General features: G+C 39.8%; 1 protein-coding gene across 1 annotated transcript in view; it reads left to right on the forward strand.

The window, feature by feature from the left end:
- BMPR2 (bone morphogenetic protein receptor type 2) overlaps positions 1–26162 on the forward strand; it is a 103785-nt gene that overhangs the window by 69646 nt on the left and 7977 nt on the right. The window contains exons 4-12 of the mRNA XM_058027629.1: positions 9625–9735; positions 10254–10345; positions 12381–12611; positions 15488–15602; positions 17170–17330; positions 18453–18600; positions 19556–19692; positions 22442–22614; positions 23661–24922. Coding sequence (XP_057883612.1) covers positions 9625–9735; positions 10254–10345; positions 12381–12611; positions 15488–15602; positions 17170–17330; positions 18453–18600; positions 19556–19692; positions 22442–22614; positions 23661–24922 — 2430 coding nt within the window. The remainder of the gene's footprint in view (positions 1–9624; positions 9736–10253; positions 10346–12380; positions 12612–15487; positions 15603–17169; positions 17331–18452; positions 18601–19555; positions 19693–22441; positions 22615–23660; positions 24923–26162) is intronic.

The following is a 26162-nucleotide window of genomic DNA, read 5'->3' on the forward strand; positions in this document are numbered from 1 at the left end:
CGCCTAAAATTGTGCTATAATTCAGATTTCATTGCATGCTTAGGGAAATGTTTTGGAATAAACACCCTGTATAATCATGTCTTTTAATGAAATCAGTTCATTCTTCATTGCCCGTCGCTAAGGTTGACAAGGGAGAAGAGCTGTTGCTGGCAGGCAGTGAGGGGAGGTGCGCAGCTGTGCTGCCAGGCCGCAGGGCTCGGTGTCCGTGCCCACGCGGAGCAGCAGCACAGCTCGGGCCGTGCCGGGGAACGGAGGCGCTGCCCCTCCCTCGGGCGTGCCCGGCTGGAACCTGCTGGGACAGGCCCAGCGTCCCGCCCTGCCGGCCCTGCCTCCCTTCCCACCGCCGAGGGTGCCAGCGGGGCCTGGGTGTCTCTGGGAGCGGGGCAGCCCGGCTGCCGGGCAGACGGCGTTCCTGGCCTTCATCGCTCCTGCAGACATGAAAAATGCAGCACCAGGGGTCTGAGCTGCCGTTCCTGAAGGATCTGAGGGGTTGGCTCTTAGCTCATCCGTATAAAAACAGGCGTTTCAGTGTTTTGATGTAATTTTTTGGGCTCTATTTTTGGTGCCTGGGAACATTACAGACATGGAATATGTGGCTATTCAGCCTGTTGGAATTAAAATAACTTCAAATATCTTTAAAGAGGCTTTCCAAAGCGCTCATTTTTTTCCATTGCAGCACATGTAGTTTTTGATCCAGTGCATTGCAGAGGCTGGAAGTGTGCCATATGTTAAAGCTGGTGTTACCATTTGGTTTGATAAGCAGGAAGTCCTGTTGGTCCAAGATGAATGTAAGGGGATAATGTAAATGTTATTTTCAGCCTTTTTATTAAAAAACATTTTTCTGACTTTTGTTTCAATATGGAAGATGTCCCCAGTATGTTGTTAAGTGCTCAAATTAGCTTTCCATTTAGCTTGAAGGTAAAGTTGAGGTGTACTCAAAAACAGTTTGACTATGGAAGCAAGATACTTCTTTTATCTCTCTAGTAATCAAATATTTATTGGTATATAGGGAACTTCAGAAAGTATAACCTAGATTTAGTTTTGTGTTAGGGTTGCTATTTATTTTACATACATCATGATTATAAGGTTCTATTCAGTAGTGTTAGAAATTATACTGAAGATCTCTGAACTCCCAGAATAAAAGGCAGGAAGAGAAGTTTTGTTGGGTTTTGATGAACTCATTAATTTCTTCTGCACACATGTGACAAGTTGCTAATTCACCTCTCTGTATCTAGTCATCAAAGAAAGAGCACTTAGGGATTTCATAACCCACTCTCCTGCCAAAGACATTACCACTCTTGCTTCATTTTTGATTTTGATGTATCATGGCAATCTTCAGCATCAAAAAAACCTCCAGATTGGGTGCTTGGTGGCAGCCAGTACACCAGAGAAGGACAGAGGAGGACTTTTAGAGACAAAGCTTGCATTCAAACTACATTTTCCAGCAGCAGATTTTTGAAGAGAGATCTGCCTGCTGAAACTCTGCCACCACGGATGACTGACTTCCAGCTATAGCAGGATTCCTCTGGAGCACATTATGGGAAATAAATTTTACAGCCCAAGCTGTATGATGTTTTGAGGCATTCACTGAGGAGGCAGATGGATCTGTGATGCATGAGTGCCAGGTTTTGATGTTACTGCAAGTCTCATGAGAGACTGGTGCTTTCTGACATCCAGGTTCCACACAGTGATGTGATTATGTGAAAAGTGCATTAAAATTTTAGCTCTCCCGATGTGGAGAAAAATATAAAAAGATTGTCATAAAGGGCACCTTATGACAATGAGTTTATAAAACTTTATATAAAAAGTTAAAGTCAGTCAAATATGATGATGCTGAGTGCAAAGTGGAAACATATTTGTGACTGTTTAAATCTTTTCTTCAAACACTGTAATGATTGGAAGCAAGTGCAAATTATCTGTTTCATCTAAGCCAATAGACTAGAAACCAGAGACTTGCTGTTGAGTCCAGGGAAAACATCCATTTTCAGTTATGAAAGAAAACTGCCTTAGGGTTATGGATTGGCAGGATTATTCTGTTAAAGAATGTTGCACCATCTCCCACAAAAAATACAGTTCCCATTGTGTTTTCCATCTGTGTGTGCACTGTGCTTCCATAGAAGTTATCTTGCTAACTTCATTGTGCCTTCAAGTGCCTCCAAAATTTTATGTGAAAAGTAGTTCCTAACCTTAACTTTGGTTTAAGTATTGGAGATGGTCATGTTGATAACATTTTGTAGTCCTACTACAAAATTTTGACATGGATCTTAATTTTATTAATAATTTGTCAAATGCTTACAGAAAGATGCAACCTTACCTCTTATACATGGGTTCATAAAACAAAATTAGGGTAATAGTTGATTTAAAACATGCACCTGTAAAAGCTTAGGTCAATAGCAGAAGTTGTTAGGAAATGCTATTTTTTCCTTTCATCATTCTCAGCTATACATAGATTTAATAGAAAATTTGGAACAGCTCCTGCTGGAGTTTATTGTAAATGTCTGTAGACCATATTTTAAAGGTATTCCAACCTTGTAACTCCAACTGAACAAAAAATAATATGTTTAAATGTGTAGATAGGACTCTTGTTTTCGTTTTATGATAATCTGACCTGTGTCCCTGGTATCTAAAAGGCTACTAAATTTTTTTGTTAAAATTTTGTACTTTTTTTTCCCCTTACATGTTTTGTCCCCTGCATTAAATGAACTTAGAATTTACATAAAACAATTTGGGTTGTTCTGGCACAGTGCTTATATCAGAGGCTTTCTTGTCATTTGCTCTAATGTGATGAAGACTGTACTCTCTTGCTGCCGGACAGTGGATCAGGAATGAAGCAATGGTCACTTGGTCAGAAAGAAATGTTGATTACTGTGCAGAAAGGAGAGGAAAAAAGACCTTGTGATGTGTTTTTGTTTCGTTGGAATGTGCTGCTAGAATGCAGTAAGGGATGCATGTTTTACTAGTTGTGGAGAATTCTGAGGACACGTTTGATCCAAGCTTTGCGTAGACAAAACAGATAAACCGATTGTAATTGAGGTCTGTGAGCCCTTGGAAAAGATTGCTAATTGTATGTTTTTTCAAAGGATCAAGATCTTATCAATGTCATGAAAATTGTGCAGGACTACTGTGAAAAGAAATGTGACTTTGGAAGCAAGTTGAATTAAATATACTTGAAAGGCCTCTTTCTGATGTGCAGAGCATATTTGCAGTTATCTGCAGCTGAGGACCACATTGCCCCCACCCTGCAGCCTCCATCTCACACTGTGCTGGTGACAGAACCTAAAGCTTTCCCTCTTCCTTCTGATCTCATCCTTGCTATCACTGAGATTCCTTCATGCAACTTGTGCACCAGATTGGCTATGAACATATTGAATCTATCACATCAAAGAAATAGTTGGAGGATGGCGTGAAGACTCTGCTTCTTTTTAAAGTGATCTGTATGGGCAGATCTTTTGAATCCCTGTGTAATTTTACTGACTTTGATCAGAGTCCATACAGCTGTAGTTGTTTTGAACAATCAGATGTCAGTGTTGTGCTGTGAGGGTTAAAGGATGGTGTTTTCCTTATTTGTTAAGACTAATGTTGCTACTTATGTGTGATATGGCATATTAATTAAATGTTAATATTTTGGTACTGATCGGCTTTAAGATCACTTTGCTTTTGATACATAGCTACCAGAAATCCTGTGGGAACATAGGTAATTACTTTTAAAACTGGTTTTGATTATATAGAATAATTGTATGTTTGTCTAAAATGTTTTATACAATGCTTCTCTAAACTTAAATACACACATATATTTTCTAGAATTATTTACTAGTGTGTGGCAGATACACAGCTGTGAGTCATTTACATGAAGAGCAGGCAAATTTCTGAAAATGGAATGAAGAGCTTTAATAGCAATATAGAGATCTGGTGGAAATTTATGTGCAAATGCCCTTTATTATATGATCACCACCATGTAAATATGTAGCTTTGAAACAGCATTCCAAAGCCCAAGGTTTCATATTCAGATATTAGAAGGAAACAATGTCATTGCTTGCACAGCTTCAAGGCCATATCCTTTTGTGTGTTTGTGTTGGGATACAGCCTTTAATTACACAATCAGAATTTCTCCCTTGAGATTCCTAGTTTTTCAACTTGGTTAACACTTAGTGCCTCTTCCCATGGCTGTCTTTAGATGTCTCATTGTAACAGTGACCTCTCTGGTGTCCCAGGCAGCTCTCTGGCCATTGCAGTGTAGCACTTTTGGTGTAGGGTTAGAGAGAAGATTTCTGGACAGCTTTCAGCTGCCATAGGGAAGAGACTGTCCTCCCTTCTCCTCATTTCCCATTCCATTTGCTTCATGCCCTCTCATTTCAGTAATACTACTGGGGAAACAATGTGTTGAATGGTGAAATAGGAAATATGAGAACTTGCCTGGCTTCCTCACAGTTCATCATCCAGGCTGGAATGTTTCTCCAAGAGCACAGATGTGGGTGCTTGACCTGATGCTATGGTGTTGGCAGTGGTGGGTTGGTTGGTGCTTTTTCCAGAGCAGCCTCCTGTCTGCAGGTCTCACAGTATTTGCTGAAGGGGAGGGAAGATAGAAGAATGGTGCATCCCCTTTCTGGCTCCCAGGAAGGAGTTCTGTATGTTTACAGACTCATTTGCCATTGGCTCTTGTTACTTGGCTCTGTCTCAGTTTTTTTCTCATTTCTCACAACTTTCTTTGGTCATAGGATAAATGCTGATTTTAAATTATGGAAACAGGAAGCCTGCAAAAGAGGCTTTAATTTTTGAAAGTTAAATTAGAGAGAAAAAAGTTTTTTCAAGCACAGGCACAGTTGGAATACTTTTGCATTAATTAATATTACAAGCTTACGTTTGTAATGGAAAAGTTACTTTGAGTAAAAAATATTGTTCTTCCTGATGCCATTAGCACTTTTTCATATATTATTCTTCGTTGTATGTCATTCCTGGGGAAGGTTAGGAAGTTAGGCAGTTTGACAGCTTCCATGTGTGGTAGTATGGAAGCTTAATCCAAAAACCTCAATTCATCAAAGATACTGTATAAGTGCTTGGAAAATGTTATGGCAGTCATGTCTGAGAAAAGGGAGAGAAATGCTTCATGTGGTAGAAGTGCCTGCAGGGAGTGTCCCAAGAGCAGGGCTGGGTTCAGCCAGATGACTCACTTCTAAGTGAATACTGGAAGCATTCCTCTTCATGGTTTGCTCTGAAATTCATTCCCAATTATTTGTGTGTACCTTCTCCATACACAGGAGCTGTTGTACTCGGGTTTTGGAACCTGAAAACAAGCCCTTTATTGATGATGAGGTCAGGACACTTTTGACTTCTGGGAATGGTGGCTTGTTGGCTACCAGCTGCTCCCCAGCCAGAAGGAGGTTGTCCTTCTGTTTTGATGGGTTGTGCTTTGTTTCTTTTTCTTACTCTAAAAAAAAAAAAAAATTTACACTGTCTGCTGTGATATTTCTTTGTGATGGGATTGGTAGACTATAAGAATAACTGGCAAAATGTTCCAAGACAGAAGTGTGTACATGCTGGGTGTCCTCCACATGGAATCTCTGCACTGCTGCTTGTAGAGTCAGTAGATCTGTGAGCAGTGCTCCCCTTCCCGTTCAAGTGGGGTAAGAAATTGGCTTTTAAGGTTGTTTGGGCCTTACAGCAGTTTCTGTTGGTTTCAATTTTTTGTTGTGGCACGTTTGGTGTAGATGAGGGAGCCTAAGCTGAAGTTGGAAATAAAAGCCTCAGTAACAAGTAGCAGTATAACAAGCACCTTCATTAGCCTTCCTTTCAGTTACACTAACATAAATAGGAGAAAGCTCTGACAAGATCTTCTGTGTACAACTGCCGGTAGAATTTAGTTCAGCAGCCAACTCCTTAATTATTGGATTGCCTAGAGTCTGCAGCTAATTCTGCCCTTTATGGCATTGCTTTTTTTATGCAGTACATTGTTTTGGAAATAATACTGAGATACCAGCACTCCCAGTCTGAGATTTGAAAACAGTGTTTTTGAATCAGTTGGTATTTGTCACTATGTACCCAAATATTAGTAATGATTCAAAAAACTCAAATGAGATTATTGAGTGGTTGTTAGACATGTTTAAAGTCAGTTTGTACAATGACATGATGAAGAAATACTGAAGCTGTAGGGCACGTGTCTGGTCCTGTAAATAAACTTGAAAGCAGAATCCGCTGATTTGAGGGACGGTTTGTCAACAGTTGAAGACCAACCAAGTGTTAGTTCAGAAAAATGTAATATCAAATCATACCTTTCATAATGAATGTCCCAATCACAATGAGTCACGGTTGTTTTCACCCAGACCATGAGTTCATGGACAAAAGCATGAAAAGAAACTTCTGTACTTGTGCATTTTACATCCTTATTTTAAAAGTGCCTTGCTTAAAGGTTAGTGATTACTTTTATTGACCTACACTGATGTGTCTTTTGGTGAGTTAGTTAAAACATATCTCCAAATAATACCAAGAGAAACATGACTCTTGTGCATATGCATATAAAAAACTTGTATGAATTATTACTTAGAAGTATATAAAAGAGCAGATGTGAACCTCTCCATGTGCCTTGAGAGGTCCTGTATGGTTCTTAGCTAGACATTTAAAGGTGTGTATGGTGTGAAAGACTAAAGATTAAATATATCCAGACAAGGATTAATAAAAACAGTGAGTTAATAAAGTTCTGTTAAGTTTTGGAAGGTTTTGAAACTGGGTTGATAAGTGACATATCCTTTTTGTTCTGTTTAAGAAAGATTGATAATCTGACAACATCCAAAGTAATTGTTTTACAAAGCAGGTAGAGGGTTGATAGAAATAGCACTTTTGGGGGTGAGGGAGGCATTGGAGCTGTCTGGGCCTTTTGTCATGGTGGGGGTTTTGTGCTTTTCTTTTGGTGTAGATTTACAAGCAAAAGATAGTGAAGTTGTCCTTGCTGGGAAAGGACTGGCTGTCACGCACAGCACTTTACTCACTCATGCTGTTTTGAGCTGCATGTTATCACTCCATTGAGATGCTCACTTACCCTTACTAAGAAATTTGCATTTATTCTTAAATTTATTATTATTGCTCATCATCCTGACAGTAGTAGCTTGCACCGTCGGACTGATTTGGCTGTGGGAATGTTGACAGTTTTATTTTTAAATATTTGTAAGAATTGAAAATTAGTTCAAGATATCTCAATCTAAAATTCTTATGAACCAACTCTGCTTAAAAAAAAATTAAAACATTCTTTCTACTGGAAGGCCAGGGAGGTCTGTGAGGTTACCTGGTGGCTGCACAGCTACCCACTAAACAGAAAAAGGCTGCTGAAGGGATGGTCCATCAAGGAAGGAGAGAGAAATTATCCTTTTTCTCTGTGTGTTGTTCAGCTGCTGACGGGAGCAAAATGCTGTCTTGAGTTTTTCTGGTATCTCTTCAGCCTGCAGAATGTCAACATTCACAGGCTTCTAGGGGGAGTGTGCCAAGGCAGCCAGAGCTGTGGAAGAACGTGTTGCTCAGCATGCCCTTGAACAGCAAAATCCTTTCTAGGGTAGAGGAGGGCCCTCCTGACGGAGGCATGTTGTTAAGCCTTTGATTATACAGAAAACTAAAGAAGAGCAATCAAACTCGAGCACCAGATATCATTTGGCAAACCATGAGGGAAATGATTGCTGGTTATTTGGCAGTGGGAAGGTAGCAAATGGCTGTGCTCTAGTTGTGCAGGCAAGGAAAATACAGCTGGGATTATAACCCAAGGGTCAGTCTCTGCAAACCTGCTACTCCTTAGTACGTGCTAGGCACTGTCTTGAACTGATGCAAAACCCTCCACATTTAATATATGTTTTAAAAGATAGCCCAATAAAATGTAAATTTCATTCATAAAAATATGAAAGTCAAAACTACCATTTCCCTGCCAGCAGTTACTCATCTGCTTGCACTTGTGTCATGTTTCATATAGCTTTGTATAATGTAACAGTTTCCTTTATGGTGTTGTGGCTTTCAATATATATGCATGCCTATGCTTTGAATACAAAATTTAGATGACAATTGTAATGTGTATCTTTTCATCTCCTCACTACAGAAGTCACAGCTCATATTACACATTAGTGTTCTATGCCAATATCTTATTTTCATGGTGAAAGTTATTTTACCAAAACCAGTAGTGATGGTATTTCTTTTGACAGAACAAATTTAAATTTGATGGTATTGTGATTTATCACAAGCTCTCTTTTATTTAAGGGGAGTATCAGATATGAGCTGCGTGTTGGTTTTGATAGGTGATTTTTCACATACTTCTGTCACAGCTGAAATTCTCTCTGGCATTCTATTTTACCAGCTTTTCATTATTTCCCCTTACTGTTGTGGTTATGTAAAAAGGACAGTTGTTGTCATTTAAATTTGCTTTTCCTTCTTACATGGTTCTCTTGTGTATGTCCATACTGGGAATATGAAGTAGTGAATAATGTTGAATTTCTTTTAAATGCAATCCAAGAAAAGTAAATTTGTCAGTTTATGCAGCTAGTATAGATTGGGATAAATTGTATTTCAGTCTCACCTAAAAGTTTATTCAATGTTTAAGTTTTGTGTGCATTTTATATTTTGTGGTTTTAGCCTAGTTAGGTCTCATTACAGTCTTTTAAGGAGTACTTTTTGCAGTATGTAAGACATGTTTAAACATAGTTCCCAAACTTGGTTTTGAAGCCAAAGTAAATGAGGTCTTGTAGCGCCACATTCCAGTGATTCTGACACCAGAAGAGTATCTGCACTAATAATTTTTTGTATTAAAGTGGCTGGATTTTTATATGCCTGCAAGAAGCAAGACTGGACTCTGACATGGAGGAACATTTCAAGGCACTAACAAATGTTTTCAGGGAATCTTTTTTCCTCTCTGGGAAAATAAAAAACCCAACCAAGAAAACCTGAAAAAGCAAGAAACTAATTTTGACAAAAAGTCAAATTATATTTTACAACAGACTCAATAAAACTAGTTTCATTTAATTTTGTTTAGTGTTTTATTTTTGTTTCAGGTTTCCTGCTTCAGTCTGTAGAGATACTTCTGCCTTTTTGTGTATTAAGAATTATGCCAAAAATTATCTGAGCACTTACACAAATCAAAACCCCCAAGTATTTTGAAATATTTGCTTAAGTGGACTTATGTATGTTTTAGGTATTTGAGTGAATGTGAAACATTCAATTTTCATCATATTTGCAGCCCAGTTTGCAAACTGAGATTTTTGTCCTGGATAAAACAACAAAAAAACCTTGTAAAGGTGACAAACCTGATTCATACCAGGAAAGTGGATTAAGGCACAGATAACAGATGAGAGCTGCATCAGCTTGGCCTTGTATGGCTGTGCTGAACTTTGCCAGATAGAAAGAAGGATCATTTCTGCTGTCAGTGCCTCTCGCTGCAGGGCAAAGGGAAGCCTGGGCCAGGCTGCTGATGGATGTGTGCCCAGCTGGTTTTGGGCTGATCAGCTCTTCTGCCATCCCTGGATGTTGAGGGGAAAAGGATGTGGGATGTTAGACAATCCAGAGTACATTTTTCTTCTCATTGTTGTAATAACAATTACATGTTTTATAGTGTTGATTCTTTCAAATTTACAATTAAAGAGTCCTCATCTTGTTTGCTTTCAGATTCCTCTCATTCTTTTCATCGAGATGAGACCATCGTTATTGCCCTGGCATCTGTGTCTGTACTGGCTGTTCTCATAGCTGCTCTGTTCTTTGGATACAGGATGCTTGCAGGTAGGGCTTGACAATATTTTTGGCTTTGTTTTTTTCCATTGTTTGTTTGGCTATTGCTCAGAGCTGAACTTAGGTCTTCTGTTCTCCCCAGTCCTGTTATATGCTTGTACATAATGCTGCTCCCCTTTCTCCTCTCTGACATTTTATGTGATGTTCCTTTTATAACAGTTTGGAGAGAGTTATGACTTCTCTAAGCTGGCATTTTGGGACCCATTTTTCTTCTACAAATCCTCTGCTCAGCACAGCTTAAGTGAGGTGGTGAACATGCTTTATAGTTATTGCCAGTGACTTTGAATTATCAAAATAGTTGTGTAGCAGATATCTGTAGTTTGTGGCTTATCAGCACCTTCACTGCTCATTTTGCTGACTTTGAGAAGATTTTACAGGACTTCTTTTTACTTATTTCATCCTTGCCTACAATATGTAATTCTGCCAGGTCCCAGGTAAGTTGCATTTTTTTCACTTGGAGCATGTCCAGAAAGGAAACTGGCTGATTTCCTCCTCACCCTCTCCCCCAGGAGACCGTAAACAAGGTTTGCACAGTATGAACATGATGGAGGCAGCAGCATCAGAGCCCTCATTGGATCTGGATAATCTAAAGTTGTTAGAGGTAAATATTCAACTCAGTTATTAATCTTCATTTTTATTCAATATAATGCTTGTGGTCATATCCCAGGCATAGTTACAGAAATGAATGTATCAGTGCTCCTGTAATGTTTGCTTCTAAATCACAGCTTCAAGAAGAAATTAAAATTAAAAAAGGGTTATTGTAGGTACATTTTGTCTAATTTTTTTTAGTAATGTTGTTGGCATTAGCTACAACATGTTTTACCTTGAGAACAAAATAAGAAACCCTGGCAGGTAGTGGGGAAAATTAGAAGGTGCTATATTTCAGCATTGCATCAGAAGATCCATCTGTTTTGCTTGACATTGCTTGCTTTTAATATAGTGTCCTACTGCAGGAATTTAAAATTCTTTAGTAACACTCTTGGAAAATAGAATTTACTGCACATAGGGCGGTATATTTTAGTATAGGGTGCATTTCTGTGAAGTCATTCTTCCCTGTGGGGCGCTATCCAGCTCCATGGCAACTAGAGGCCAACCAGAACTTTCTGCTCAGCTTGGTGTTAGATATATCATCACAAAACTGCAAAATGTTATGCTTCCAGTTGGTATGCTTGATATAGCATATGGAATTTTTAAAACCTTTTAGCCAGGAAAAAATGAGTAGAACAACTGAGATGCAGAGTGGTGCTTTTCTTCTTTTTCCCAGTGGAAACCCCACCTGGAGATGCAGACTGCAGACATGCAGTGTGAGTTGCTCTAATGGTGACAGCACTGATCAGCAAAGAACCTTAGGTGCCTTCTGACACCAAAAAAGGACTTGAGGCAGAGCTTAGGAGAGTCTAACAGTGGGTTTTGTAGAAGTGTGCAAAGCCCCAGATGAAAGCACTTGTACTGATAATGCAGTCTTGGAGAGAGCTGTGACTTTCTCCAAGTCTGAAACTTGGCAGAGAGAAATGCTACGGTGTCTTCTGTCCTGCTTCTTGTATCCTAAGGAGCTGACCCCTTGCCTCCAGTCACAGGGTGTTGTAGGACAAATGTTTTAACCTGTGCTTGCCTTTGGACATCTCCGTGGGTAGATTACATTGCATATTCATACCGTGAACTGATTTGCTGCTGCTTTGTAACCCAGTGATATCAAAGGACTGAGAAACAGAAGGTCTCTCAATTAAATGGTACTTTATTTATAAAAACTTTCCTGTAAGACAATTTTATAATCTTTAGGAACATTACTTTTGTTATCCCTTCTGTTTTCTGTTCCTCCTCTATTTGTTAGTATTTAAAAAGTTTAAAAAATGGCTAATGAAATCCTTACAGTTTCATGTATGGGTCTTCCTGAAAATTATTTTAAATAGGTGCTTAAATTCTTATGTAGTTGGACTTTTTTGAGCTTTAGAAATGAGGGCTCTTCTTGAAAGTGGCCCTGCATTTTGGCTTAGAGTAGAGATCTCTTCTTTGTTCTGCAGTTACTATGGAGATGTGAAAGGCCATTCTTGAAGACTGTCTAATATAGTGGGGGCTAGAATAAATATTCACAGGTAGTCAGGAATTAATTACTCCCTTCTGTTAAAATCTTTTTACCTCTTTTGGCATCTATTTTGCACTACAAATGCATATTTTGTTACTACTAACCTGAAAGTTACAGCTTATAAACTGTCCTAAACCTAAAATATTTCCCTTAAAGTCTGTGATTTCTGGAGTGAAATGAAATTGATCACATAAAAGCTATAAATCTTTAGAAGGCAAAAGTTGTAAGAGAATTAGCAGCATTAAACAGATGTGTTTTATTGATTCTGTATATAAAAATACTGAATAGATTATTTATTATATATGTATGGATATTCAGATTATAAATCAATTTAGTAAAGCCTATGTTGGCTTGTGCTGAGATTTCTAACTTCAGATAGCCTCTATGAAAGCATTCTATTCTAATTCTGCTTTTCATTACAAAATACTCGCTATCTTCATTGTTCTTACAGTGTAAGTCAGGATAAAAGTTGGCATACAATTCTTGTAGAGTGAAAACTCGGGTTTTGTCTTCACCTGTTATTTTGTGAACAAATTGTTTCTGTTTTTTGCAGCTGATTGGCCGGGGGCGGTACGGAGCAGTGTATAAAGGTTCCCTAGATGAACGCCCAGTTGCTGTGAAAGTCTTTTCTTTTGCCAATCGTCAGAACTTTGTCAATGAGAGGAACATTTACAGGATTCCGCTGATGGAGCACGAGAACATCGCCCGCTTCATTGTGGGGGATGAGAGGTTCACTACAGACGGCCGGATGGAATATTTATTGGTGATGGAATATTACCCCAATGTAAGTGCTTCAAGAAAATCAGTAGGGTTGGTTAAGAATCCTAAGAATAGACACATGAAAAGGATGTACTTTAGGTTTTGGTGGTGCCTCTTGCACAGTAATGTAAAAATAATCCATATCAATGACAGTTTTAATGGATCTTATTGTGGGTTACTGTAATACCTTTTTAGACTTCCCGGTTAGTGCTACCAAATGTAGTCTTACAAATTCCTAGCTCTGGAGTACTTGGTCTTGGTTTTGGTGCAAGGTTTTTGTAGTCAATTTTTTCTTTATTCAATGACAGAATTTTGAAGAGTTGTTTTTACTTAAAAGTAATCTAATAAATGTAAAACTTCTTAATATTAAGACATTATCTCTGTCTTATGGCATTGTTCAATAGCTGTAAATAATGGGGTTTTTTACAGTGAAATGTAATAGATACAAGATCGTTGTCAAATGAGTTTATGGTACTATAAATCATGGTGACTTTTTATCTTCTTTAAAGCTTTCTGTAGCATATGTCCTACTGATGATGTAGGACATGTCTTAAGAAGGCAGCCTTACTTTCCAGAACCTTCAAATCTCATCAGCTAACTGAAGGCTTGTATTTCTCAAATTCATGGATTAGGGAACTTCATGCTCTGTGTGTGTACACACATATACAGAAACAGAAACCTTTAAAAAATACACAGTATAAATGTGAATAGCTTTCCTGAAAAATCATAAAATGTATGTGGGGGATATATGTATGAAAATGCAAAAAATAGTGTCTCAATTTATCTTGGGGGAGTTTTTTGCCTGTATATGGGAAAGAACCTTAGTTATTCAATTAAATAATTTTCTTTAAGCTTTTTAGTCTCAAGTAAGCAAACTTGTATTTCCTGCAGAGTGTGAAGGGAATGGCTGAAGCCTAATCTTTTATGGAGGCCAGTATCTTTTATGGACAACAGCTGCTTATTTGAATAGCAGAAAGGAGCAGGACAGTGCTACATAGCAATAATGATGGCCTGTCTTAGGGTTTTTTAGGCTCTGTGCATATGCTTGTATTGCAAGTTAAATGCACTCATGTAAAAACATAGGTGTGTATTTACACACTTGTGCACTATATACAAACTTAAGACAGCAAAGCACAAATACAAAAAGTGACTTAACTGAAACTTCTAAGTGAGAATATCAGGTCAGCTTGCAAGACAGGCATCTAAGAAGAGGTTGCAGAAACTGGAAGTGACCATGAAAAAGGTCAGTTGTGCCCATAGCAGATGGACAGTGGCAAAGCATGCGATTCTGACAAAACTGGCATGTTTTCATGTAATAAAATGAAAGTTAAGTAAAATCAAGTGAGTATTCTCCTCCTAGGAGGCATGGCATAACTGTCTTCAGAGGTGATCTGGTTTTGCTATTTTCTTGAATGAAAGGATTTTCAGTTGAAATGTAATTTGATTGAAAATTGTGTCTTGTTGCTTATGTAAATAGGCTCTGTTAATGACCTGATTAAATGTACAGATGAAGCTTATGACTTCATATTATCAGATTCCTTCCCAATGTGGTATTAAGAACAGCAAGATTAGTCTAAAATCAATCCACTGTTGTTTGGAAGTCATTGGAAAAAGTGCACAGCAGGTGTAATTAATGCACAGTGTGATCTGTATTTTAGTGAGCAGATGTTCTGTTGTATGTGGAGTTAACAGCAGAAAAGGAAGCCTGCTGTGGCAGCCCTGCTAGAAGGGAATTCCAGTGTTCAAACTGGAGCCATAAATCTGATTTCAATAAGGACTAACCAATACAAGATGTGCAGATAAAATATTCCCCATCCAAAACATCATTCTCCATCATAATACTTTCCTTCCTGAAAATAAGAACACACAAGCCAGGGCATTTTTACACGGAAAATTGTTCTTGGTGTTTCCTTGGTGAAAGCAAGACAGATAGGTTTGAGCCAGGTTGTGTTTTTATCCAAACATGCCCTCAGACCAAAGGAAATAGGGAAGTAAAAGGAATGCTATGTGCATTTATCAATCAGCATGCTGTTCTGATGAGACTCTGAGGTGTAGCAGGTCAGTAAGGGAGTCAGTTGTAAAGCATGATGTGGTAGGAAATATGTAATAGCCACAGAATTATCACCCCAGTAGTCAGACACTCTTGTCTCTTCAGAACAACAGAAAAAGTGTTCTAAAACACAAATAGAATCTCTGGTTGTTAAAAATACCACTTTTATCAAAAGTTAAAGTCAGAACGAATATCCCCAATTTAATGTGTAACTCATGACTGACAAGATAGTCTTAAACACAAATGTATCTCCCTCTAAATCTTGACTAAAAGTCTTCCTGGTTATCATTTTAACTTCACTAAAAGCATAAAATCACAGACTTCAGCTGGCTTAAAAAACATCTAGTGGTGGGCAGGCTCTGCAGCAGAAACCATCTTGAAGCTGGTTACAGTGAATATTTGCCAGTCACCTTATGACAACAGTCCTGTGACCTCCATTAGAATGGGTTGAAATGTCAACCCACTAAGCCAAGAAAAAAAAACAAAGCTTAAGTAATAGTGGTCTAAAGCCCACATTTTAGAAACCCAGGCTGTTATGTCAGCAATTACCTTTATTCTGTTCTGCAATAAGACTTTTATAATTAATATCATTTTTTCTAGAGGTAGTCCCTGCTATTCTGTGATAAAATTCATATTTCACTTTAGAGAAATGAAATGGCAGCACTGGAATGAAACTTCGGTCCAATACTGTGTTTTAAAACATGTGGGTAAACTCAAAAGCAGTTACAGGTTTATACCTTTTAGAAGCAGTGGATAAAATTGAGTCTCCAAAAGATTTTGAGTTATTCTACTGGATAATGATTTTAATCTGTGGGTTTTTTTGTTTTGTCTTTTTCTGGGGTTCTTTTCAGGGTTCTTTGTGCAAATATTTGAGTCTCCACACAAGTGACTGGGTGAGCTCCTGTCGTTTGGCTCACTCAATAACGCGAGGCTTGGCGTACCTGCACACGGAGCTGCCTCGAGGAGGTAAGGCCAGGAAGGGATGCAAAGGTCTCAGTATATTCTTATTTCTGTCAAGTCATAGATTCCAGCTTTTCTTTTATCCTACTGTGAGTAGGAATTGATGAATGCAGATAGAGATTGCTCAGAACTTCTGCTCTGTTCCCTCCTTGGGAACCATGCTGTGGCTCTGTGGCCCTTGTGTGACAGCCCTGGGTCTGAGGTGGGAGAGGCAGGAGGAGGCAGAGCTGTGCAGTGCTGCTGTATCATGGCAACAGATTACTGAAGAGCTGAAGCACTGCCTGCCTCTCTGGCAGAGGGTAAACAGATGAGGTGTTGTCTGTTTTTGCAGTTCAGAAATCACCAAAGCAATTTTTAGTTTGTGTGTGAACCGTATGCTATCAAATTAAATATTCTAACCCCACTGTAGTTTTATTTATCATTTCTCTGGATTTTTGTTTGAGAATTTGAGCCTAATCTTTGCTGTGTACAAACAATACTGCTGGATTTTCTGGTACTTTATTAGAGTACTAGCTGTGACAATGTATTGATTGGGATCTATCTATGTCTGCATGCATGCTTCACCCAGTGTTTCAGTAGCTGAAGTATCATAATTATAAAGTAGATATTCTGAGATCTATCAGGCTGCAGAATATGGCCTGGGACGGAAATGTTAGGGTTTTGGCAGTAAATAAAAGGCTGGTTTCACTATATCTCCATTGAGGTGCTAATGTTTGGATTGAAATTTCAACCTATATATCGCAAATCTTAAGCATGAGCACTAGCAAAGAATGACAACTAAAGATGCTATTAAAAGTGCTGAAAATACCCAAATCAGTATTCCTATGTGCCATTGAAGCTACAGCTATCATCTTAACTTCATCATTTTGAGATGTGCAGACAGGTGTGTCCATCAGCAACCAGAAAATGTGTAAGCTTTCCATCATAAAGGAGAGACAGCCACAGTCTGTGAATGCTAGGAGGGAACACATGGAGTAGAATAAATTCCATACTAAAATGAGTTCTGTACTGCTGGCTGCTTTACTAACAAAATAAATTAAAAATAGGAACAACTGAGATTATTCTTTGGAAAAGGTCAGATCCATTGCAAGATGAACATGTTCAGACTCTCTGGAATAATATTGTCTGCATACCTTCTGAATAAGTTCCAGTGATAATTCCAATTGTAATGTAAATAGTTGGTACTGCATTTGACACAGGAGTGTGGAAGTGACAGAGAGTATTTGGAATGGCTGTTGGGGCTGTGGCAGCAGGTCTGTGTTTAAGTGTACAATGTCTCCACTGCCAAAGTCATGCTGAAATACCCCTTGGGAAGAAGAGTGTTGGTGAACATTAGAACTGTGTATGGCAGTAGCCTAATATATCGTATAGATACAGTGAAACTCTGGGTGCCAGTCAGTTTTCTCTAGAAAGCTTCCTCTGGAGCTCATTATAAAGAAACAAAAACATTAGCCTTCTAAAAAATAAAGTGATTCTTTTTTCATAATAGCTGAGCAGACATAACGAGGTTCTCTCATTTTGCCAAGCAATGGAATTGCTGAAATGGTAAAAGCACTTGTGTGTGTCCCAACAGAGCATTACAAACCTGCAATATCGCATCGTGACTTGAACAGCCGCAATGTGCTGGTGAAGAACGATGGCACGTGTGTCATCAGTGACTTTGGGCTCTCCATGAAGCTGACTGGGAACAGGCTGGTACGACCTGGTGAGGAAGACAATGCAGCCATTAGTGAGGTGAGTACAATGGTTGGATGAAGCTTCAGCTGGTACAATTTCTGTAATGAGAAATGCAGGATGGGTGAGAAGGGGCTGAAGCCTCCCCAGGAAGAAACTGGTTTTATTCTCAAAATACTCATCACAAACCTGCCATTTTGAAAGGCGATAGATTGGCAGATTGAAGTTTCTGTGTGAGGTACGAGAAGACACAAGGTAAGTTTGGTTGCCATGTTCTCTGTGATTATGTGGTACAGGTCCCTTTGGTTTTGTACTGCAAATGCTAACTGAAGACCAAACATTCTTAGGTTTTGTTTTTAATTTTTGGTTTTGGTGTTAATTTTTCTGAAATAGTGACATACCACATTCTGCATCTGCTGCTTGACATCTGATACAGGCTACGGAAATACAGTGAGACTGTTTTAAATAAAGTACCTAACAGTTCAGTGTAGTTGTTATCTGTGCTTTTACAGAAAAACTTAATATGTCATTCAAAGAACATGCTACACAGTGCTAATCACTCTCCCTTAGAAATCAAGTGCTAAATTGATAATACCTAGTGCAGAAGAGCTCCATCTAGATCTTTCCATACTGATAAAAGCAACAGGGAAACTGCTGGTTAAAATTCAGGGTTGTAGAATAGTCCTTTGACAAATACTGTCCTACAAGTACTGATGGGTAAGTGCTCTACTCTACCACATATCCGAGTGAAAATGAATAGGTATCTTCCAAGACTGTTAATAACCTTTGACTGTGGGAGTTGTAGGGTGGAACCTTCCTGACAGTCCAGGAATAGAGAACAAGTTTCTTATTCAGCAGGATCCTCTTCCTTATGATACATACCTTGGTGTTTAACAAAGCAACTTGGAAAAAGAAACACTTCAGCTATATCATATTTCATTTGAGAACATTAAGTAAGGGACAAAATAATTTTGTTTTGGTACATACAAGACAGTGACAGAGTAGGGGAAAGGTTTTGTTATGACTAGACTGGTAAGAATCTAAAAAACTGGGGACATTGATTGGGAACTAGCTGTGTTTTCCTTAACTGTAGAGAATACCAAGCAGAATAGGGCACTAAAAAACTTAATTAAATTTGGAAATTTCTTCCTGATGTGAAGCTCTGATGTGATGTTTGCCCAGGTTGGTACAATCCGCTACATGGCCCCAGAAGTGCTTGAAGGAGCAGTGAACTTGAGGGACTGTGAATCTGCCTTGAAACAAGTAGATATGTATGCTCTGGGCCTGATCTACTGGGAGATATTCATGAGATGTACAGACCTCTTCCCAGGTAAGGAAAAGAACTGCAGAAAACCCTAACAGTAGGAAGTGGCACCAGCACCCAAAGCTGCTCCTGAGCCCGAGCTTTTGAAAGTGCAAAGGGAAGCCATTCCCTCAGCTGCTTCTGCCATTGAGTCGGTGCCATCTAGTGTTCGAGGTGGTGCTTGTCAGGACATCTGGGGGCGAGGTGTGGCTCCTGCCCGAGGGCTCGGTAGGACCTGTTCAGGCGGTTCGCAGGCCTCATGCTAGGTGCCTTTTGAGCATTATTATTGTTGTTAGAATGACTGTCCAGAGTTTAAAAACACTGAGAGTTAGGCTGATGGCAAAGGCAGTGTTTCCAGTTCTGAGTACTGATAGACGTGCTTGAAGTGTCTTTCAGACTTTTCATCATGAAAACATGCTGTGACTTAATGGAGCCTTTAGTCAGTTGTACTTTTGTTTATGATAGGACACTGAAAATTTAAGGAAATCCTGCCTACCTGTAACATAAACAAAAAGGAAGTGGACTTAAAATTTACGCATGAGATTGGTGCCACATGCACCATCTTCTGCCCAAGCTCCAGCATGTAGAAGGGATCTGAAATGCAGCATACTCTCTGCAGTCAAACAGCTGTACTTGGTGTGCAGAGGCTTGTAATCCTGCTGGGCTTCCTCCCAAATGAAGTACATGAACATCATCGGTCAGTGGCATTTCACAGAAAGTTGGTGTCATCTTCAGGCCCCAAAGACATTCCAAACGTGCCACTGAACCAGCACAGTCTCAAGATACTATCCTTTGAAAGGTTGCTGAACAGCACTTAATTCATTTGCAGTTAATTCAGCTTTTTTTGGACGTTAGACTTTGGGGAAAGTGGGGAACATCTCGTTAGACAGCAACTTTGATAATGCCTTTCATCAACTGAAGGCCTTTGCTCTGCCTTTTAATCTGTGATTGATTTTTTTTCCTTTCTTTCTTTTGCTAACAGGGGAATCTGTGCCAGAGTACCAGATGGCTTTCCAGACTGAAGTCGGAAACCATCCCACTTTTGAAGATATGCAAGTCTTGGTGTCTAGAGAGAAGCAAAGACCAAAATTCCCTGAAGCATGGAAGGAGAACAGCCTGGTGAGGGAGAATATTTTCAAAGAAACAGTGATTTAACCAGCTTTAGGGTGTACTCATTTCTTAAAAGCAGTTCTTTAGGTTTTGGGTTTTTTTCCTCTTTATTAGTACTTAAGGATTGAGAGCTGTTTCTGCATGGACTTCTCAAATACTGAATTCAGTTTTTAAAAGTTATTGACATGAAAGACAGATTTCTTTTAAGGAAAAATACTGTTATTGTTGTTGCGTGCTGCAGTGTGATTACCAAAGATAACCTGTTACATTAATTTCAGATATTGTCTGTAGTATTGTGCATGAAGTGCTCGTGTGTTCTCTGTGAATGAGAAACACAAAGCCATTTTTTGCCTTTGGATATCTTATAAACTAATAAAACTGAACTAGGATACCAACTAAAATAGCTGGCAAAAACATCAATATACTCTTCCAAAACTAAAATTGGTAAACATTGTAATAAACTTTTTTGAACTTGTATAGACCCCAAGATTTGCAGAGACTAAAGCTTTTAGAAATAACTTCATTTTAACTACATAAAAGATTTTATATGGCTTCATTTGATCTGCAATTTTTTTCTCAAGACTATAAACATTATAATATTGCTTGTTGTTTTGAGTGAGTGTAGCTATGGCTTAGAACCTTGCTGCTGTGGGCCAACAAGTTAGAGCAAGTCAGCTGAACTGTGGTGAGAGTCTGTGCTTCTTTCATGTGCAGCAAAGTTCAGGCAATGTGAATCCCCTTGGCTTAGAGGGGGCTGTTTGTCTCTTATTACAAGCAAAGTGCAGTGCCAACAGTGACTGGATTCCACCTGATACAAGGTAACACAGCTGAATTGCAAGTGTGAAAATGGCGTGTTTGGCTGTTATTTAGAAAGATACTTCTTGTTTTTCCCATATTGAATGATGCCCATCAATCTTCAGAGGCTTTGGTGGTTGATAAGTTTTAGCTGCTGTGCAGACCAGGAGGAGCCCAAGGCCTCACCTGGTGTGAATCGGTAGGAGCCTGCTTTCAGAGGAGCATAGCCTGCAGTGGTGCACTGCAGTAAAACATGTTGTAACCCAGCTGAGAGCTTCCAAGAGAGGTGCTTTTATTGCACACTTTGGCCACCCAGTCTCAGGGGCAAAGGGGGAAGAGGGAAAAAGATAAATCAGTGCCCAAACTATATAGGAAATCAAACAACAGCTGTTTTAACTATAGCCATGTTGGCAAATGTGGCGTTGGAAGAACCAAGCTTGACAGCTGTTTCTGAAGACAGTTAATACTGAAACAGTTCAAGGTTTGTTTTGTTTTGCAGACTGCCATTTTAAATGTTAATTATGTTCTAGCAAGCTGATAGGCTCCAGCATTATTAGATGATCCCCATATTTAAAATGCCTAGCACATTCTTTGTGGTGTTACTAATTTTTTTTCTGTATAATCAAAATGGTGATAACTCCAGCTCTAAGAATTGATCTACATCATTTCTTTAAGAGAAAAGAATAATAATCACAGGGGTCAAACAACTTCCTCCACCCTATGCCAGTTTAGGATAATATCTGAATGAGCACTCTAGGGCAGATAGTGTAGAAAATTAAGCTCCAGATAACCTCACTGTGGACCCGCATCCTAACCTCCTATATCTAATACATGGTCAATACATAAGCCAAGAGGGTATTGGCTTATCCCCTGTGTGATCTGCTGTGGGAAGGGAGATGAAAGGTTTGCTTGTGGGGGAGCTCGTCCCCACCTGTGCAGCCAGAGCTGCATCACCAAGCAGCAGTGCTTGCCAGATGCAAGCCATGCCAGGAGCTCGCTCCGTGGGCGAGGAGCTCTTGGCTCGTGCTCAGAGCTGGTCCTGGCTTCCACTGCCAGCAGGGCAAAAGGCAGCTCTGGCACACAGACTGCCAGCAGAACTCACTGAATGCCTTAGTGCCCAGCTGGGACTCTGCACAGTCCTCAGTGCTGGGGAAGTTAAAGCTGGGCTGTAGATGGGAGCTGTGCTGGCAGACCAGATCCTCTCCATGGCCATGGGCTGGCAGCAGGGGCCCAGAAATGTCTGCCTGGCTTTTGTCCTCCAGATAGAGGGCAAACAGGAGTGTTCAGTGCTCATCATTTCAGTTGTTTCCTCTCCAGTTCCCTGAGCATATGGCAGCACGTTTTGGAGGTCTTGAGCTCTAATCCTGACTGTACAGCTCATCCCACAGTGTGATGCCAGGAACACGTGTATGTTTCTGTTTCTCCACCTGTAAAACAAGTGCAACAAAAATCTCCTCCCACAGTGCAGACAAATTCATTGATACTTATGAGACATTTGGATGTCACTGTGGTAAACAGGAAGACAAGGATGATGAAGTGAGCACAGCTGTTATTTGCATACAGTGCAGGGGAGCAAAGCAGTGACCATTAGCAGAACTGTGAGAATAACCATGGCATCATTTCCAGAATATCAGCAATCCTTAGTACACAGCTCTCATAAGGCAATGAGAGTTAGCAGAGCATGCATCCATCAGAAGGCTGGCTGAAGGCTGTATGGACATTGGTGAATGTAGCTTTTGCTAAGTATCTTCCCAGTTGATGTGTGTATGTGACGTGTGTTAATATTAAATTGCACATTGCTAGTATTAGGTTAAATTAGCTTTGAATGAAATTGTGTATCTTCTGTTTCTCTCTTTCACCAGCTTGTGACTGTTTTCAGGCATGCAGAATGCTGCCATAAAACAGTAAAATAGAAGCACAGTATAAAGGTAAAATAACTTAAAGGGGTTTTGTCTCCTGGCAGGCTGTGAGGTCACTTAAAGAAACTATTGAAGACTGTTGGGATCAAGATGCAGAAGCTCGACTAACAGCACAGTGTGCTGAGGAGAGAATGGCAGAGCTCATGATGATTTGGGAGAGAAATAAATCAGTTAGTCCAACAGTCAATCCTATGTCAACTGCCATGCAAAATGAGAGGTAAGAGGAGAGCACATTTGGGTTTAGTCAGCAGGGAATGCCCAATGCAGCACTTGGCTCACTCCAGGGCAGAAGCTACAGCTTACTGCACCCATTCAGTGATGTATTACATGACCTGGTCTGCATATGGGTATTGCATGGCATAATCCCAGTTGCCTGTGTTCTTAAGATCTCCTGTGTGTCCCCAGAATTCAGGCACCTTTTATGTATACAACTATTTCTCACAGAGGGGCCTTTTAAACTGAGCTTAGGCAAACTGTCCCAGCAGGCTTGCCATGATGGGAAGTGACAAAGTGAATTGTCTTTAAGTACACGTGCTAAATGATGCATCAAACTTCTGTTTAAAGTGTTCTGCTAAAAACTGTGAATTTGCAGTCAGTGAGTTCAGGAAATTACCAAGTCTCAAACCTATAGTTTTCCAGTTAACAAAGTGCAGGGCCATTGTTTAAGTTGTTCTTCTGACCTCAGCAAGAGAAGTGCTGCATGTTCTCTGCTTATGTATGATCCGGAGGGAATGACAATTTGCAGAGCTGACTTCAGGGCTTAATAGTATACTCTAGAAATCCAGATTTGAGAGAAGAATAATGTTGTTGTATATGACACTGTTCATTGTCATGAAAAAAATACTATGTTCAAATCATAAAATACTTAAATTGTCAAAATAGTAGCATTTTCATGGGTTAGGACCTTGTGACATTTTCCCAGAATCACTTCCTTGATTTAGTCTGTTGGGTTTTTGTTGACCTTCTTCACCATCACTTCTCTGCATCTAGAGCAGAACCTTAGCAGTTGTTTGCCAACTGGACAAACAGCATATTGGACAAATAGAACATTACTGTTCTCCTAGGAGATAACATCTATAATGAAATTTTGCCGTAGTAAAACCAATTTTCTTTTCAAGGAAGTTGCTGAAATACCTCAGTTTGTACAGTGTCTATGCTTAGTTTATGCATTAAAATAAACAGAAAGACTGTTAAATGAGAGACATTATAGTATGAGGTGATTTTTACATATATAGTCTTAATACCTCTTATTTTTTCTTAAAGGAATCTGTCGCATCACAGACGTGTATCAAAGATAAGGCCATATCCAGATTATTCTTCCTCTTCCTACATTGAAGATTCAATCCACCACACTGACAGCATAGTAAAGAACATTTCTTCTGAACATTCAATGTCCACTACACCATTGACTTCAGGGGAAAAGAATAGAAATTCCATTAACTACGAGCGGCAGCAAGCACAAGCTCGCATCCCCAGTCCCGAGACAAGTGTCACCACTTTGTCCACCACCAATACAGCTGGCCTCACTCCCAGCACCGGCATGACCACCATCTCCGAAATGCCTTACTCGGATGAAACAAATTTACACACTACAAATGTCATGCAGCCGGGTGGGCCCACCCCTGTTTGTCTGCAACTAACAGAGGAGGACTTGGAGACAAATAAATTGGATCCAAAAGAAGTGGATAAGAACCTGAAAGAAAGCTCTGATGAGAATCTGATGGAACATTCACTTAAGCAGTTTAGTGGGCCAGATCCACTGAGCAGCACTAGTTCCAGCTTGCTTTACCCACTGATAAAACTTGCAGTAGAGGTGACGGGGCAGCAGGACTTCACACAAGCTACCAACGGTCAGGCGTGTTTGATCCCGGATGTCCCAGCTGCTCAGGTCTATCCTCTACCCAAGCAGCAGAATCTACCGAAGAGGCCCACTAGCCTCCCTCTAAACACCAAAAATTCAACCAAGGAGCCACGGTTAAAATTTGGTGGCAAGCACAAATCAAACTTGAAGCAAGTGGAAACGGGCGTAGCCAAGATGAACACTATCAATGCTGCAGAGCCTCACGTGGTGACGGTGACCATGAACGGAGTGGCCGGCAGGAGCCACGGCATGAACTCTCACGCTGGCACAGCCCAGTACGCCAACGGCACGGTGCCCTCTGGCCAGAGCAGCAGCTCGGTGGCGCAGAGGGCCCAGGAAATGCTTCAGAACCAGTTCAGTGGCGAGGACAGTCGGCTGAATATCAACTCCAGTCCCGACGAGCACGAGCCCTTGCTGAGGCGGGAGCAGCAGGTCGGCCACGATGAAGGGGTCCTGGACCGCCTGGTGGACAGGAGGGAGCGGCCGCTGGACAACGGGCGGACGAACGCCAACAACAACAACAGTAACCCCTGTCCAGACACTGCTGCAGCCAGCATCCAGAGTGTAGTGAGAAATCCTGGGCAGACCCAGAGCAGACGAGCACAGAGGCCTAATTCGCTGGATCTGTCAGCCACAAGTAGTTTGGATAGCAGTAGTATGCAGTGTAAGTGCCTGCAGGGCTGAACGGTTTCCCTGACACCTCTCTACCTAATAACTGCATATATCTGCTCAGAAATTATTTCTGTCTCCCGTTTCTCCTCAAAGCATACTCATTAAATCTCATATGAATGTAATTTCCGTCAGCACAACCTCTGTCTTTTTGATACAGTCCTGTCTCCATCATTTCCAGTATATTAGATCACTATCATCCTTCTACATACACAGAATAAATCTGTCTCTTTCTAACCCATCCACTCTGTCTCTAGGTTAACTTTCATTATTCCTTACAAGGCTTCTACCTTTGGTAGCTGCAAAGCATATTGGAAAAGTGTCCTTTTTTTTCTTCAGGGGCACTTTAAACCTTTTTTTCCTTACTTTTCCTCATTCTTTCAAGTGTAGCTGTCTCTAAGATGCATTGATTAAAATAATTTATTATAGTAACTACTTATATGCTTCATGATTTTAAAGCAACTGATTTTACTGCATTAGCCCAGCCTAAATGGACAGTCAGGCATTTTCTACTTTGCTGTCCCAGCTCCAGCAATTAGAGCAATTCTTCATCAGTTTGCCATGTACATAAATATTAATCCATGTAATTAGAGAAGGAATTGATTTTAATAGTTTATTTCAGAAAAACTTCCTTGAGAGTTTTATGGCCAGAGGTCTAAGAGATTGCAATGGGGTTCTCCTTTTTACAGTAAGAATGTAATCATGTAGTTATAGTTAAATTAGATACATCCTCTGGATTTGAGCCTGTTTGAGCTATTGGAAAGATCTCCTGGTGTGCATTTTGAAGAAAATATATTTCCAGAAGCCACTGTAGTCTTGAAAGGTGCTTGCAAATCTCATGAGTGTGTTTAGGAAGATGCTGTGATACTAGTGGAGTAAACTGGATGCCAGGCATCTTTGGAAGTAAAAGGTTTAAAACCAAACAAGAACATATCTCAAGAGATGTAATTGAATATTCAGCAATGGAATGTTTAAGCCTTCCTTTTAAGTAGGAGACCTTCATTTTTGTCTTAACATGTTGATGTGAGTTGAAATCTTACCAAGATAAAGAAAAAATATTATTGCAGTGACTTTCTTTAATTGAAGTTTAACTTACAAGAAGGGGTTGTATAAAGTTTTTTTTAACAATCAGATATCAACTGCTGAAGTTTTATCACTGTTAAAGTTGGTTCTGCCAGTTTTACAACCCAGCATTCCAAATCCTGACTTAATGTCTTAACAGAGAATGGACTATT

Source organism: Melospiza georgiana, chromosome 7 (assembly GCF_028018845.1).
Source record: "Melospiza georgiana isolate bMelGeo1 chromosome 7, bMelGeo1.pri, whole genome shotgun sequence".
Taxonomy (NCBI): domain Eukaryota; kingdom Metazoa; phylum Chordata; class Aves; order Passeriformes; family Passerellidae; genus Melospiza; species Melospiza georgiana.